The sequence below is a fragment of the Panthera onca genome, chromosome D2, assembly GCF_046562875.1.
Source record: "Panthera onca isolate mPanOnc1 chromosome D2, mPanOnc1 haplotype 2, whole genome shotgun sequence".
NCBI classification, from domain to species: Eukaryota; Metazoa; Chordata; class Mammalia; order Carnivora; family Felidae; genus Panthera; species Panthera onca.
The window spans coordinates 37,614,852-37,630,441 of NC_138349.1; the positions used below are offsets into that span (position 1 = coordinate 37,614,852).

Consider the following 15,590-nt stretch of genomic DNA (forward strand, 5'->3'; position numbering starts at 1 on the left):
CATTTAGGAAGATAATTCAGGCTCCAAGTTTTGATGGTTAATTGGTAAAGGTGAATGAACTCTGAGGTCTTTTTAAAACCTAAGACTCTATGAAATTATCTCTAAATAGTTTTAATTTTTAGGAAGGCAAGCCCAAAATTAGTGACAAAACTTACAGTTATTAGAAGCATACTAATTTTAGTTCAGTGTTTTATAGAGTTGTATTCTTCATATACCAATTTTATACTTTCTTGGTGTTTATGACTTCTTATATGTTGGTATGTTATAGTATCTAGTGAATTTTATTTATTTTTTTTAGAGAGTGAGCATGAGAGAAAGGGGCAGGGGGAGAGACAGAGAGAGAGAGAGAAAGAGAGAGAGATAGGGAAAGAATCTTAAGCAGGCTCCACACTCAGTGTGGAGTCCCACGTGGGACTCTATCTCATGACCCTGGGATCCTGACCTGAGGCAAAATCAAGAGTCAGATGCTCAGCTGACTGAGCCACCCAAGCGCCCCTCCAAGTGAATTTTAAAGTCACTTAATAGACTCTATTTACATATTTAAATAGAGGCTTATAGTTGTGTCATTGTTTTGATATCATAACTGTATTACATTGTGTGCAAATTCCTTACTTGGGAATATAACCTTAATCACATTATTCCCAGTGGGGGAAAATGACTTGCTGCAAAATAAAATATTTGCTGCAGAGTGTAACACAAGCTTCTACTGATAGGTCAGGACTTCAGTCCCAAGTTTCTGAAATACTTAAGTAAAGATCATTCCCTTCCCATTCTTCTTTCTTGAATAAGCAAATGAGCAAAATAAACAAAAACAGCAGGGGCTTAAGTAAAACAAACATTTTTAAAAATTTAATTTATGAAATACATTGTAGTATGGATGTATGTTTGAATATGCATTGAAAAAATATCTGGAAGGATACATATTAAATTGTTAACAGATTACCATGGGGGCATAGAATTAGGGAAGGGTGAGGGGAGTGTTCTTATTTTAAATTCATATGCTTCTGCTAAGTTTGAAATTTTACAGTGAGAATTCATTACTTTTATAATAATCAAAACCATAACAGGAAAAAAAATTTAAAAAGTAACAAAAAGTAAAAAACACACAAACATATATACAGTAGTTTTAAGAGCTACAGTAGAGGTATGGAGAATTAAATCACGTGGCACACTTTCCCACTAATACTGTGGTGGTAAATATAATTGTGTAGTCCATAATCAAAGAAGCAACATTAGAGATGCTACTTTTAGCAATATCCCAATTAACAATGTCCCCTGGGGTAAGCGCCCTTAAGCAGTGACCCTTCAAGATGGATATTAAAACTGAAAGGATCTATAGGAAAACATGTCAATCTGAAAACTTTAGACAAAAGAAAAAGATTCACAGAAGTAACTTTAGAATACTAAAGTAGTGAACCAAAGACCAGAAACTGGGGGTATGAGAATGATCCAGTCCAGACCGAAACCCAAATCACTGAAATCTTGGTAATCTAGGGATGTATGTTAGGGACATCTATTTTACCCATTTGTCTATCATTTCTCCCAATTTCCTAATTAGTCTGCTTTCAAGCTTAACGATTTTAACTTAAAAATTCTGCAATTTTAATATGAAAGATTAAAATTAATTTCATCTAGATTAGTTTAAGTTCATTCTTCTAGTTAAAAGAACCAGAGAAACTTGAGATATGATTTTCCATTCATTTTTTTTCTCATAACTATTTCTAGCTACTTAATGAACATTCTGGGAGATAATGCTTGTGATTTCTCATGGGTCCCTTAGTTCTGTATTTAAAGAAATTTTTTTTCCTGTTCTAGATTTTTCTCCTTTTATTAAAGTCACCATAGATAACAAGTTTTTTATTATTATGAACATTTTTCTTTCACCAAAGAGGATTCTTTAGGTGACTATCAGGTTCTCAAAGTGAGAACATCTGTAACTGAAGGGTTCATCTTCTGCAAGCTACACAGTTAAAAGCTTAACTAATATAATTCTGCTGAAAGAATATTCCTGACCTAGGTATCAAGCGTTTATGCAGAATTATACTCATTGTGTGAATAATATGGGAAATTTGATAAAATTTAATAAAAACTTATTATAAATAACAAAGATAAAGGGTATAAAGTCATAATGACCAAACCATTTTTAAGAGTTATAAGAGCTGAAATGTTTCTGTTTCTCAAAGGATTATATGAATTTAAAAGAGAAGAAAACAGCAAAAAGATTCATCATTACGTATATAAAATAGTATTTAGCATAATGCTTAGTACATAATAATCATTCAAAAGAATTGGCTCTATAATGAACAATGGATTAAAATAATAAACAAAAAATACAACCCAAAATGGAGACAAAAGCTTATAACTAATCTCCTAGAGTATGTATTTAAATAGAAAGTCGAAGTTCACAGAGAGCGGTAATGAATTCTGCATTTTCTGGATCTACCTTTTGGGCCCTCTCATAGTACTCAGCAGCTTGCCTCTTTTCTCCTTCCAGCTTGTAAACAAACCCAAGGGCACTTAAACTCTGCACATCTGAAGCATTGTGACCAAGTCTCTTGATAGCTAATTTCTTCAGAGCACTTGTCAATTTGGTGCGTAAGGACGACCGGTCTTTGACCTTTAAGGCTTCTAAATAATGGTGGATAGCAGTACTTTCTGATTTGCGGTGAAATTCCTGAAAGCGGCCATAGTGATAGTGGATCTGATGTTTGTGATCATCAGTTATGTTCTCCAGACGAAGGGCTTTCTGGAAAATGTCTTCAGCATTGCTATACTGGCCTCCCTCAGCATACATATTGGCCAGATCCGTGTAGGCAAATGCAAACATAGAGTCTCTTTCCACGGCTGCTTTGAAATGAGATATAGCAGATGTAATTAGCTCATCAACTTTTAGTTTATCCTTTCCTTTAGGTCTGTTGCGCGTGGCCTTCTTGATTTGGATCATTTGTGCCCTATAGCAAAGTCCCATCTGGTGATGCAGGAAAGAAGAGGTTGGTGTCACCTCCAAGGCCTTTTTCAAAAGTTCAAGAGCTTTGTCCCAGGAATTTTTTCTCCTGTAGAATTTGGCTGCATAACGAAGGACATAAGGTTGGGATGATATTTGGTCCAGGATTTCTTCAATATACTTTTCCCCTTCAGCTTCTGCATGTACATCTTGAAGCTTTAGTGCCAGAAAAACTTTAATGTAGGAGTTATCTGGGTTCAGGGTAACAGCTTTCCTCAGAGGACCCAGAGAAAAGCTCTTTACAGACCCCTCTCTGTCAGAATCATCCAGCCGATACACCGTGATGGCATAGCCAATGTTAAATTCTGGATTGTCAGGTTCCACTTCCAAAGCCTTCTCAAAAGCTGCTTTAGCCTTTTGGTAATACTTTCCTCCAAATTTCAAGAGTGCCCACCCTTTTTCACAGTCAATCTCAGGACGCTCCAACTTGTAGTTAGAAGGACTAGACAATTTCTTACAAACGTTTGCTATCTTGTCTATATACTTCTGAGCTTCTCTGAGCTGGTCCATGTGATAATATACCCAGGCATAGTTTCCCCAAGTGACCAGACTTCGTATTTCCTCTTTGTCTGAATGTTCTCGCCGGATTATTTCTTCTGCTTGTTCCAAGCATTCTAGGGCATCTTGATTTTGGCCTTTTAGGTGTTTCACATAGGCCAATAGGTTATAAAGAGTGAGTCTGGATTTTGTGGTAAGAAATTCAAGCTGTTGCCCAATTGTATCTTCCACATCAAACAGGTCAATGTCTTCCTTAAGTAAATTCCATGTAAAGTGACATTCTAACTCCAACAGAAGGGCCTTCAAGGAGTCCTTAGGAATTTCACTGCAAAGATAAAATCCTTTTTAACTTTGAAGAAATAAAGGAAATAATCAATCTTTAAACCTTAAATACTGTTTTTTGCTTAGCAACACTTCTATCTTTTATTTGATCTTACAGTTCAAGCACTAGTCCCCTACAACTTTATACTAATTTCCTTGGTGTAGAGTTAAAGTCTAGAAATATTCTCATTATTTATTGCAAAAGCAGCTCTGGAGAGATGTCAGGGTTTTCTATGTCACAGAATATATATTTCCTTTGGCAGTCACTAACCCACCAGTACCTCCAATTTTTACAAAAGGGAATTTAAAATGTTTTTATTTAATTGCCTTAAAAATTAAGAATAATAACTATATACACAGTCAATAATTAATATAAAAATTACATGTCTGTATTATGAGTAGGAAGGGGGAGAAGAGGAGGTGAGAAATAAGAAAAAGAGGCACACTGGAGGAGACACAGAAGCCATACCAATGCATCATTTTTGTGAAAGAAGGAAGGACGAGAAGGAGAGAAAGACGAAGGAAAGGAAGGAAACCCCACAGAGAGAAAAGTCACAGAAACACACAGTAACTGGTATACCACAAGATGAGGAGAAGCATAAGTTTGAGACAGATAAAAGGAGAGTAACAGATATTTCCAAATAGATGGGGAAAAGGCAAAAGGAAATTTAGTAAGCTTAGTAAATTTGATATTAAGTGCTACATCCTTCTGAACTCTGGGGTTGTGGGCAACAATAGCTAATACTTACTATTACCTTATCATCGCCCCTAAAATTCACTTTACAATATTTGTTGAGCTCCCTTTGTGCAAGGCACAGTGGAATATCTGCAGGGCACACTGGAAACACTATCTCTGAAACTAGGAAGATGAAGGGGAAAGGAAGGACAAGGAAATATTTATTCATTACTGAGAACCTTTTATGTGTAAGATTTTCTAGATAACCCTTGGTATGTAACTGCGAACAAGACACAGCCCTGCTTATACAGACCTTGTAAGCAGTCAATTACAACTCAGCATAAAGTTTCTTGCAAGTGACCCACGAAACATACGTAATCCGATGCTGTGGACATCTGTGGTTTTTACTTGGTAAGGACGCCTCTTTTGGTTTCCATTTCTGGAACATCTCCCTCTACTCTCAGTCTATGTGATTTGAAATGGGCTGTCTACTGCTTAGTCTGGGAAGGCACATGATATTCCGGCCATCGCCTGGTCCCAGGGATTTATTCAGAGATAGTCCAATTAAAATACAATTGTGCTGAAAAGGGACTTTAATAGAACTATCCACCTTCCTTCTAAAAATTTTAAGTTGGTAGAATATAAGCTTAGATTTGCCGGTGGACATCTTTCCAAACTCGGGGAGAGTCAGCCTGCTTGAGAAAGAATCTAACAGAGAGGAAAGCACAGCTTAGATGGGAAGAAAGAGAAATTGTTCATGACAGTAACTAGTTTTGCCTGGATCACCTCGTCTACTCTGGACTTCTATTTACTTAAGGAAATAACCTCTCTCTGTCTGCTTAAGCCACTCTGAATTAGGTTTCTACTGTCTGCAACTAATTAACATTTCTGGCTTTATTCATTTGTTTTGCTGATAGTGGTGGTGTGACAGTCAGGAAAGACTTTCTAAATCTACTATTAACTATAATTAAGAAATGTACAGAAAATAAATTCCTTAAGTCTTCTCTCAAAGACGAAAATGCCCTAATTATGGGATGAACAGTATACAGGGCATGTGTGTGTGAATGTATGTTTATTTCCCTTTCTGATGCACACAGAATCCTCCACCCACTTGTATGTGAAATATATAGTTATATAAATGTCTTTGGGAATTATAGTAATAGTGCCCTCAAAACGTTTATTGACCACCTCATGTCATATATGCCAGGCAATATTCTAGTTGTATGGATATAGCAGTGAACAAGTTAGAAAATGGCCCTTTCTTCATGGCAATGCCATTCTGGGAGGGGAAGGAACAAAATGAGTTGATGGAAAACAAATATGTAAACAAATCAATATGAAAACAAACGGACACTATAATTCCAGACAGTAATAAGTGTTAATTAAGCTAAGAAAAAAAAAAATCAGAGTAATGGGATTAAGGTTTTGGTGGTTGGGGGAGTACTTCCATTATAATTGTGAATGAATAGCCTTTTTGAAAGGGGCAATTTGAAGTAAGAGTTTTTTAAAAAAAATCCCCCTGGCTGCTCTGAGGAGAATGGACAATCAAGGATCAAGAGAGGAAGTTGGGAAACTGATAGGGAAATTATTTATTCAACCAAGATGTACTAAGAGCCTACAATGTAGAGGGCACTGTTCTAAGTGTTGGGATACACCCGTTAACAAAAGAGAAAAAACAACCTGACTTCATGTAGCTTATAATAGATAGAGCAGTGGTGTGTACCAAGAAAAGACAAAAAAATAAATGGAAAAAAAATAAATGAAAGTATAGAGTATGTGAGATGGTAATAAAAAGAAAAATAAAGCCGAAAGGGTGGTGGTGGGGGAATGGAAAGTTGGCAGGGGTTCTGAGAAGTGGTTAAAATTTAAGGAACACGGCCAGAGCAAATCTCCCTAAAGGAGACATGAAAGAAGCTGTAGAGAAAATCCAAGGAGAGATGATGCAAGCTTAAACTGTGGTTGCAGTATGGGGTTAGTGAGGACTGGACTGGTTATATTTGAGGCAGAGTTGACAGGTCTTTCTGATGGACTGGGTGTAGGGAGGGCCATAAGGAAAAGAGCAAATGCAGGATGATGCCTATGCTTTTGACTTCAGGAAGTAAGTTGATAAATCAAGAGGACTATTTGGAAATATTAATTTTGAGATGTCTATTACACACTCAAGTGAAGATACCAAGTATGAAGTTGGATATTAATAAGGGAAAATACCAGGAACAAGGAGTGAAGTTAGAACTATAGATGTAAAATTGGGAGTCATCAACATGCAGATGAACTTTAAAACCACAATATCTAGAATGAAATTACCTGAGGAGTGAGCATAGACAGAGAAGGTCAAAAACTAAGCCGCAGGACACTCTAAATGAAGCAGAGTAGAATGACCAGGAAAGGAGGCCAAGAAAGAATAATCAGTGAGGGAGCTGGAAAACTAAGAAACCTAGTATCAATGAAAGCCTAAGGAAGAAAATGTTTATTTTGAGAAAGAGAGATCAATATTCAAGTGTACAATGATTCTAAGAGATTGAGTAGTCGAGGACAGACAGGAGATCACAGTTTCAGCAGGAGTAAAGCTGTGGAGGACCATGTTAAGTGTTTCACTAGAATGGTAGGGATGAAAATATTACTGGAGTGGGTTGAGGGGATAATGCAAGGTAAAGAAGTGGATATGGGGAATACAGGCCACTCTTATCAAGGAATTTTGCTATGAAGGAAGTAGAGAAATAGAGCTATATCTGGAAGGAAGGTAGGAGGCTGAAGGAATCGTCAAAATAATTTTTACTCACAATATTTTTAATAACTTAATGATATACCAATAGGAATGATCCAGTAGTAAGGGAGAAAATGATGCTTGGGGGAGAGAGGTGAGGATAACTGCAAGAAAGATAGAACATGACGCAGAAGCAAAGCTATAAATTGTTAATATTCAAATCTTTATCTCCAGTCTCAAACTCCTAACCATGTCATCCAGCCCTTGACTACTTCTCTGGCCTCATTTTGTACAACTTTCCTCCCACTCACTGCACTCCAGCCATACAGTCCTTTAAAAAAATTTGTTACTTCTTCTGCGAAGTACGTATCTACCTAAGGGTATCTGCATGTACTTTTTATTCCCACATTCTGTGAACTTTTCCTAAGAGAGTTCTAGGGCTTACTTATTCTCACAATTCTGGTCTTGGCTCAAATGTCAGCGCTTTAAAGAGTGGTACCCTTAATCACCTTAACTAAAGCTGCAACCCCACCTTGCCAGTCATCCTAAAGTCTAGTCTATCATATTTCCCTTTCTGTAGAGCACTTACATCAATATTTGGTGGGGGGTGAGAAGGATGAGAAGAATGCTTTAAATTACATATGGTGGGGCGCCTGGGTGGCTCAGTTGGTTAAGTGTATGACTCTTGATTTTGGCTCAGGTCATAATCTCATATGCCAGGCTAGTGCTGGGTGTAGAGTCTGCTTAAGATTCTCTCTCTTCCTCTGCCCCTCCTCTGCCTGTGCATGCATGTTCTCTCTCTCAAAAAAACCAAAAAAATATGAGACTGAGGTTTTAAATGGAATCAGACAGAGTCTTTAGGAACTGGAAAGGGGCTGTCCTAATAGCAAAAAGTAACAGAAGAGTTAGAGAACTGAATTAATTGCACATTAGCAGTAGTGATTGGAAAAATAAAACCATTTCATATTTATAACTTAAATACTACTCCATGAATTGTTTTCCAATTTTTATAAATACTAAATGTAAACATAAATAATTGACTTAATATTATATTTAGGGGGCATTTAAGTTTATAATTAATTAATAAAATTGAATATACAGGTCTCACATTTTAGCATATGTAGTAGGTTCTACACCAGAGCTTTCCAAAAGAACTTCCTGTAATGATGGAAATGTTCTTATGTGTGCTGTATAATATGACACACTGGCCACATGTGGCCACTGATTACTTGAAATGTTACTAGTACAGGTAAGGAATCTAATTTTTTATTTACTTTTAATTAATTACAATAACCACATATATGACTAATGGCTACTATATGGGATGGGAGAGTTAGAGACACTGGGCCTATAGGGCTTAACAGATAAAAAGATTTCAAGCCCAACAGGTTAGAGCTTTCCTTTAACTTGAAATTTCTGCTATTTATTCAAGGTGAAGAGCTAAATTAAATGACAGACAAGGACATATTTAAAAAAAACAACTTAAACAAAGGACCTGGGCTCACTGCAGATTCAGTTTGTTAGTATGAATGTTATATTATTTATAACATACTATCTAGAATCAGATGAGTACTCAAAACAAAACAAAACAAAAAACCCCTGAAGCTGGGGCTCCTGGGTGGCTCAGTCGGTTGAGCATCCAACTCTTGATTTCGGTTCAGGTGAGTTCGAGCCCTGAATCTGGCTCTGCAATGACAGTGCAGAGATGCTTGAGATTCTCTCTCTCACTCTCTCTTCCCCTCTCCCTATGATCTCTTTCTTTCTCAAGGTGAATGGATAAACTTAAAAAAAAAAAAAAAAAGCAAATACAGAAACATTAAAAAAAAAAAAAAAAAAAGAAAACAACAACCCTGGTTTACTATATTCCAGGCAGTGTGCCAAGCACTTTATACGAATTATATGTAATTTTTCTAAGAATATTTTATTATTTTCCCAATTTTATGGATGAAGACAGGGAGATAAGAGTTTAAAATACGTTTCCAAGGTTACACAGCTATCAACTGGCTGAGCCCAGATTCAAACCTAGTTCTGCCTGACTGAAAAGCTAATGCCTTTCGACCATAATGGTATACTACTTCTTTAATATAAAAATTAGAGGTTGTTTACAAAGAGCTTGCTTTAAAATATGTGATATACACAATGTATTTAAAATTCACTTTGCCTCAGGAGGACCTACAAAAATAAAAATAAAAATAAAGGGATTTTAGAGAGCAGCTTAAAGAGCAGGTAAGAGGTCTGTGTGGCTGCCCGTTAGAAAGGATATGCCAGATATTTACTTAAAGGTCTCAGGTTAAGAAAACAATGGTTTCAAATATGAACCCTCATTCTAAAGTCACAACATTGTACATTGCTGCAGTTGTTTTAGATGAACTATTTCTCGCCAGGATTTGCTGTGCACAGTGCTTTAGATAAGGAGTGGCAGAGAGATTTACTTAAGGATGATTAGTGATTCTCTCAAACAACAAAAAAGCTGGGTAAAAATATTTTAAACATGAACCAGGGGTGCCTGGGTGGCTCAGTCAGTTGAGCGTTCTACTTTGGCTCAGGAGTTGGGCTCTGTGCTGACAGCTCAGAGCCTGGAGCCTGCTTTGGATTCTGTGTCTCCCTCTTGTTCTGTCTCTCTCTTTCAAAAATAAAGATTAAAACATTTTTTTGAAATGGTGCAAAGGAAGGGCAAAACTCTTAGTTATCAAGATCCAATTATCATCATTATTAAGAGAAGTGAATTAAAATATTTTTTTCCCACAATTCAAGACTTTCTAACGTAGACCTAATGATCTTCCAATATATTTCTTTGATCTCTGATCTTTTCCCTAAATTCCAAACTTAATGACTTTTTATTCACATCTTCAGTTAGAAGTTCAACTGGCATCTCAGGAGCACCTGGATGGCTCAGTCAAGCATCCAACTTTGGCTCAGGTCATGATCTCACAAATGTGAGTTCAAGCCCCCGGTTGGGGTCTGTGCTGACAGCTCAGAGCCTGTATTCTGCTTCTGATTCTGTGTCTCCCTCTCTCACTCCCCTTACCCCGCTCACACTCTGTCTTTCTCTCTCTCTCAAAAATAAATAAACATTAAAAAAAATAAATAAACATTAAAAATAAACATCAACTGGCATCTCAAATAAACATAGCCAATCCAGAAATCTGGATTCCTTGAGCCTGCTCCTCAGAACCTCATCTTTTTTGGCACCTCTTAGTTCCACAGGCCAAATAACCTAGGAGAAAGCTGATTTCTCTTCTTCCCTCAACCTCTCATCCAATACAACAGGAAGTCCTGTTAATTCTATCACCCAGATACATCTCAAATCCATCCACTTTTCTCCATTTCTACTCCATTTCTTCCTAGTCTAAACCACAATCATCTTTCCTTTGAGATGGAGCAAATATCTGGTCCCCCAGCGTTGGCTCTTGATCCCCTCAGAGTACTAATAAACTTTTGAAAATGTGAACCAGATATGTCAGTCTCATGCTTAAAATCTCCCAATGGCTTCCCAACACCCTTAAAAATTAATCCAGCCCTTGTCATGTCCTAGAAGTCCCTAAAGGACTTGGTATTCTCTATCTGTCCAACCTTTTCTCCTCCTACTTTCCTCCTTATTCACTGTTTTAGACATATTGACCTTCTTCCTCTCTCAAACATATCAAATTCAAGGACTTTTATCCCTGTTGTGTTTATTCTTGCAATGTTCTGCTCCTAAGTCTTTACATGACTAGTTCTTTCCTGTAACTCAGTTCCAACATTCCCTACCCAGGAGGCCACCTGTGGCAGATCTAAAATAGCCCCCTCCATTCTAGATCACTTTCTTAGCCCATTACACTATTTTATTTTCCTTGTAGCTCTTAACACTTTCTGAATTGATCTATTGTCTATCTATTTCCCCCATTAAAGGCAATTTTTTTAAATGTTTATTTATTTTTGAGAGACAGAGACATGGCACAAGTTGGGGAGGGGCAGAGAGAGGAAGACACAGAATCTGAAGCAGGCTCCAAGTTCTCAGCTGTCAGCACAGAGCCCGATGTGGGGCTCGAACCCACCAGCCTGTGAGATCATGACCTGAGCCGAAGCCGGATGCTCAGCCGATTGAGCCACCCAGGCGCCCCTATTTCCCCCATTTTAAATTAAGCCCCATAAGAATAGGGACCTTGTTCTGATTTTTGTATCTTTCACTACTGTGTCCCTGGAATCTATTATTCCAGGCAATTAACAGAAGCTCAATAAATATTTGTTGAATGAACATAGTTACATGCTGGCAACTTCTGGCACGTCCAGCCCAGAGGTATAGGCGATCAGCATAACAAGTACCTGGATTCCAGAGGAGGGAATTCTTACTAGTTCTTCGCTTCCTGCTAATGGCTCCAAACTTTTCTCCCACTGCAGTTCTCCCTATCCCACTTGTCTTTATATCTTGGCATACTCTCTGTCTTGCTCCATGTTTTGATTCTGAAAATAAGTTTTGGACTATTTCCTATGGCCCTGACTGGGAAACCTGGTATGGCTGTCCCGTGGTAGTTTGTTCCTTACTCTGGTGTAACTGCACCAGACTCAGAGGCAAGACATCTCCTTAACAGCCTGCCCAGATGGGTGACAAACGGGCTAACCAGCCCCCTGTCCATCCACAGAGTAAAATGAACATCTGCTTTTGTTGTGAAGGTTTACACCAGCCCCGCTCAAGAACGATAAGGAGGGCTGCCTCAGGTAATTCGAATGTGGTTGTGAGATCTCAATGGGCTATTCAGTCACTGAAGTGCCTTGCCCAGGCTCTGGAATTTATGCACAACTTGATGCCCCGAGAAATGTTATTTTTTAAACTCTGCTTAATTTTTAAATTCAGTCTCTGGGAGGCTGGCAGAGAGAGGCTATTGTGTCTGAAAAGGCAACATTTATCTTTAGGCAATTTGGGGCTTTTTCTCAGGAAGAAGCAGTCTTTCATTGTCCTTGGGAGAAAGTCCCCACTGGGGTCCACCCCTCTTCCAGCCTGCATACACATACAGAGCACCCCCCCTTTCCTCCTCGTTTCTTCAGGCACCTTCCTGATACCTCCCTCCCTTGTTACAGATGTGAGAAGCGAGGCACTTATTAAATTTCTTTTTTACTTAAAATAATAGTAAACATTTGCAAATATTAGGTACTACGCCGTGCATTAAGCCCACAGGCCTAAGATTTGGATGCCAGTAATTTGCACAGATAAGGAAAAGACTCAGAGCGTGGAAGCAACTTTGCTTTGGGTCACCCAACTAGTAGATGTTCAGAGTCGGGATTGAGAAGAAAGGGCTTTCAGCTTCAGGAGCCCCAAATCTCATCCGTCAACTTATTAACTGCTTCACTCATCACGCACCGGGCAGGGTGCCAGCCCCCGGGGATACGAAACGGGCGAGAAAAGGACCCCACCACCAAAAGGCAGTAAAGGAGACAGACGAAGACACCCCCGTAAAATAGCGGATTGGGGGGAACAATAAGAATCTGGACGCGGCACAAAGGCAGCTCCCAGGAAGGGAAGGACTCAGACCCAGAATCGGAAAGGCAAAATGGCAGTAGTAGACCTAGGTGACAACTGCATGGCTGCGGCCAAACCGCGTCTGTCCACCTCGGGGGGAATGGCAGCTGCGGTCCCGGGAAGGGGAGGAAGGCGACGGGCCTCAGGAGACGCGTGCCACGTAGAAGCCGCCCGGGAACGGCCCGGGGGCGGACGACAACCAAGCACGGCCGTCGCCGCCGCGGAGAAAAGCCGCAGGGAGGGCACAGGCTCCCGGGGCGCGTCGCCTGGCTCCCCGACCCGACAGTCCTGACCGCGGACGCCCTGGAGGGTCGGAGCTCCCGGGAAGCGCGCGCGGTCACCCTCCCCGCCAGGCCCGACTCCAGACGCCCGGGACCGGGACAGGGCTCTCGGGGAGCGCTCCGAACACGACGCCCGGCTGCAGGGCGCAAGGGGCTCGGCCCCCGGCAGGGCCGTGCCGCTGCGCTGGCAACGGGATGAAAGAAAAACACCGGCTTGAAACAAAGGCCTACGCAGTCTGAGAGCAGAAGCGGGGAAAGCCCTCACCTCATGGTGGCTGGGCGCTGCGGGCCGTCCGGGAGGGGGAGAGGGGCGGCTGTCCCCTCGGGCTTTCTCCTCAGGACTGGGCTCCCCAGCTGCCGAGCGGCGGGACGCGCGCGGGCGGGCGTGTGCGCGTGCGCGGGGAGTGCGGGCGGGCGGCGCGCGCTTCCCGCGGGGCGTCGGCGGCGCGAGGTCGCTGCCCAGGCGTGGGCTTTGTTAAACGCAGGACCCGAGCGGGAAAAGGAAACCGAAAAGTGAATCTGATCCCGGACTAGGCGGAGTCCAGTTCCAGGAAACGGAAACTTATGCGAGAGCTGAGTGGGGCCCCAACGGGGCTGAGGAACCCAGGGTGGGGGTGGGGGGCACGTTTATGGACCTCGCGGTGGTTCGGTGTGGAATTTGCAGCTGGCCCTCTGGACTTTGGGCTCTCCCCTGTCTCGTTGAGCCTGCGTGGCGCTCGAGCAACCTCATTTATTTTTAAATAAAACGCCAGGAAATCGTTCAGCATTATTTTTGTCGTGAGGGTGGCAGCGATGCTCTTTCCAGCTTCCCGCATCCTAAACTGAAACTGAAGCCCCTGCTTCCAGTCTTGATTCAAACAAACAAACAAAACAGGTGCAGTGCTGTGCACCCGTGCCATTATTTCCGTTGCGCAAATTTAAAGAGATTTGGGGGGCAAAATGCATATACATTTAAAAAGTTGATAGGTATTGCAGAATACCTTTGCAAAGAGGTTTATACACCTCCACTCACAGTTGTGTGAGAGTGCCTGCTTTCTGTGCCTTTGCCAACCTTGCTCCGTATAAGATTCGTAAAGATGGGGGTGGTATTGGTAGTCTAAGCAGAAAATGCCAAATACCCATAAACCAAAATTTTTGCTCCTCTTGGATTTATTCGTTCATTCATTCAACAAGTTATATTGAACAACTGCTAAGAACCATTGTTCAAGGCACTGTCAATATAGCAATGATGAAGATAGAGGACCTAGCTTTATGGAAGTTATCTTCTAGTATGGGAGATAGAAATAATAAAGAACAAATAAAATATTATATACCAGATGGTGCTATGGAGAAAAAGCATAGAGACGTTTTGACTCCAGGGTGATTTTTGCTAGTATAAATATGTTCATAAGGGCCGGTTTCATTGAGAAAGTCACAATTGAGCAAAAATCCGAGGTGGGTGAAGAAGTGAACACTGTAGATATGGAGCTAGAGAAGAATATTCCAGACATGGGAAACACTAAGTGCAAATCGCTTGAGGTGGGAGCATACTTGGCATGCATGGATGGTGTGGTTGGAGTGGTGAGAACAAGGAAAAAAATCATAAGAATATAGATCAGAGAGGTAATGTGGTGGGCCTGAAGGCTATTGTAATCTTTATCTTAAGTGGGAAGCCACATTTTAGAAAAAGTACTGAAAGGGTTTTTTTTCTTCCAATTTTTAATTTAAATTCTAGTTAGTTAACATGTAGTGGGATATTGGTTTCAGGAGCAGAATTCAGTGATTCATCACTTACATACAACACCCAGTGATCATTATAACCAGTGCCCTCCTTAATCCCCATCACCCATTTAGCCCTTCCCCCAGCCACCTCCCTCCATCAACCCTCAGTTTGTTCTCTTATGGTTTGCCTCCCTCTCTCTTTTTTTTCTGCTCCCATATGTTCATCTGTTTTGTTTCCTAAATTCCACATATGAGTGAAACCATATGGTATTTGTATTTCTCTGACTGACTTATTTTGCTTAGCATAGTATATACTCTAGCTCCATCCACATTGTTGCAAATGGGAAGCTTTCATCCTTTTACGATGGCTGAGTAATATTCCTGTGTGTGTGTGTGTGTGTGTGTGTGTGTGTGTGTGTGTGTGTACATACATACCACCTCTTCTCTATCCATTCATCAGTCGATGGACGTTTGGGTTCTCTCCATAGTTTAGCTATTGTTGACAATGCTGCTATAAACATCGGGGTGCATGTGCCACTTCGAATCTGTATTTTTGTATCCTCTGGTAAATACTTAGTAATGCAATTCCTGGATCATAGGGTAGTTCTATTTCTATCTTTTTGAGGAATCTCCCTACTGTGTTCCAGAGTTTGCATTCCCACCAACAGTGCAAGAGGGTTCCCTTTCTCTGCAACCTTGCCAACATCTGTTGTTTCTTGTGTTGTTAATTTTAGCCATTCTGGCAGGTGTAAGGTGGTATCTCATTGTGGTTTTGATCTCCTGATGAGGAGTGATGTTGAGCATCTTTTCATGTGTCTGTTAGTCACCTGGATGTCTTCTTTGTGAAAATGACTATTTGTGTCTTCTGCTGCCCATTTCTTAACTGGACTGTTTGTTTTTTAGATGTT

General features: G+C 40.4%; 1 protein-coding gene across 1 annotated transcript; it reads right to left on the reverse strand.

Moving 5' to 3' along the window:
* Positions 1-822: 822 nt before the first annotated feature.
* LOC132685134 (interferon-induced protein with tetratricopeptide repeats 5) lies at positions 823-13,584 on the reverse strand. Its single transcript, XM_060642078.3, has 2 exons — positions 13,247-13,584; positions 823-3,827 (listed from the first exon to the last, which is right to left on the reverse strand). Exons 1-2 carry the CDS (start codon positions 13,249-13,251, stop codon positions 2,384-2,386), a joined length of 1,449 nt encoding a protein of 482 aa, XP_060498061.1. The 5' UTR covers positions 13,252-13,584; the 3' UTR covers positions 823-2,383.
* Positions 13,585-15,590: the final 2,006 nt, after the last annotated feature.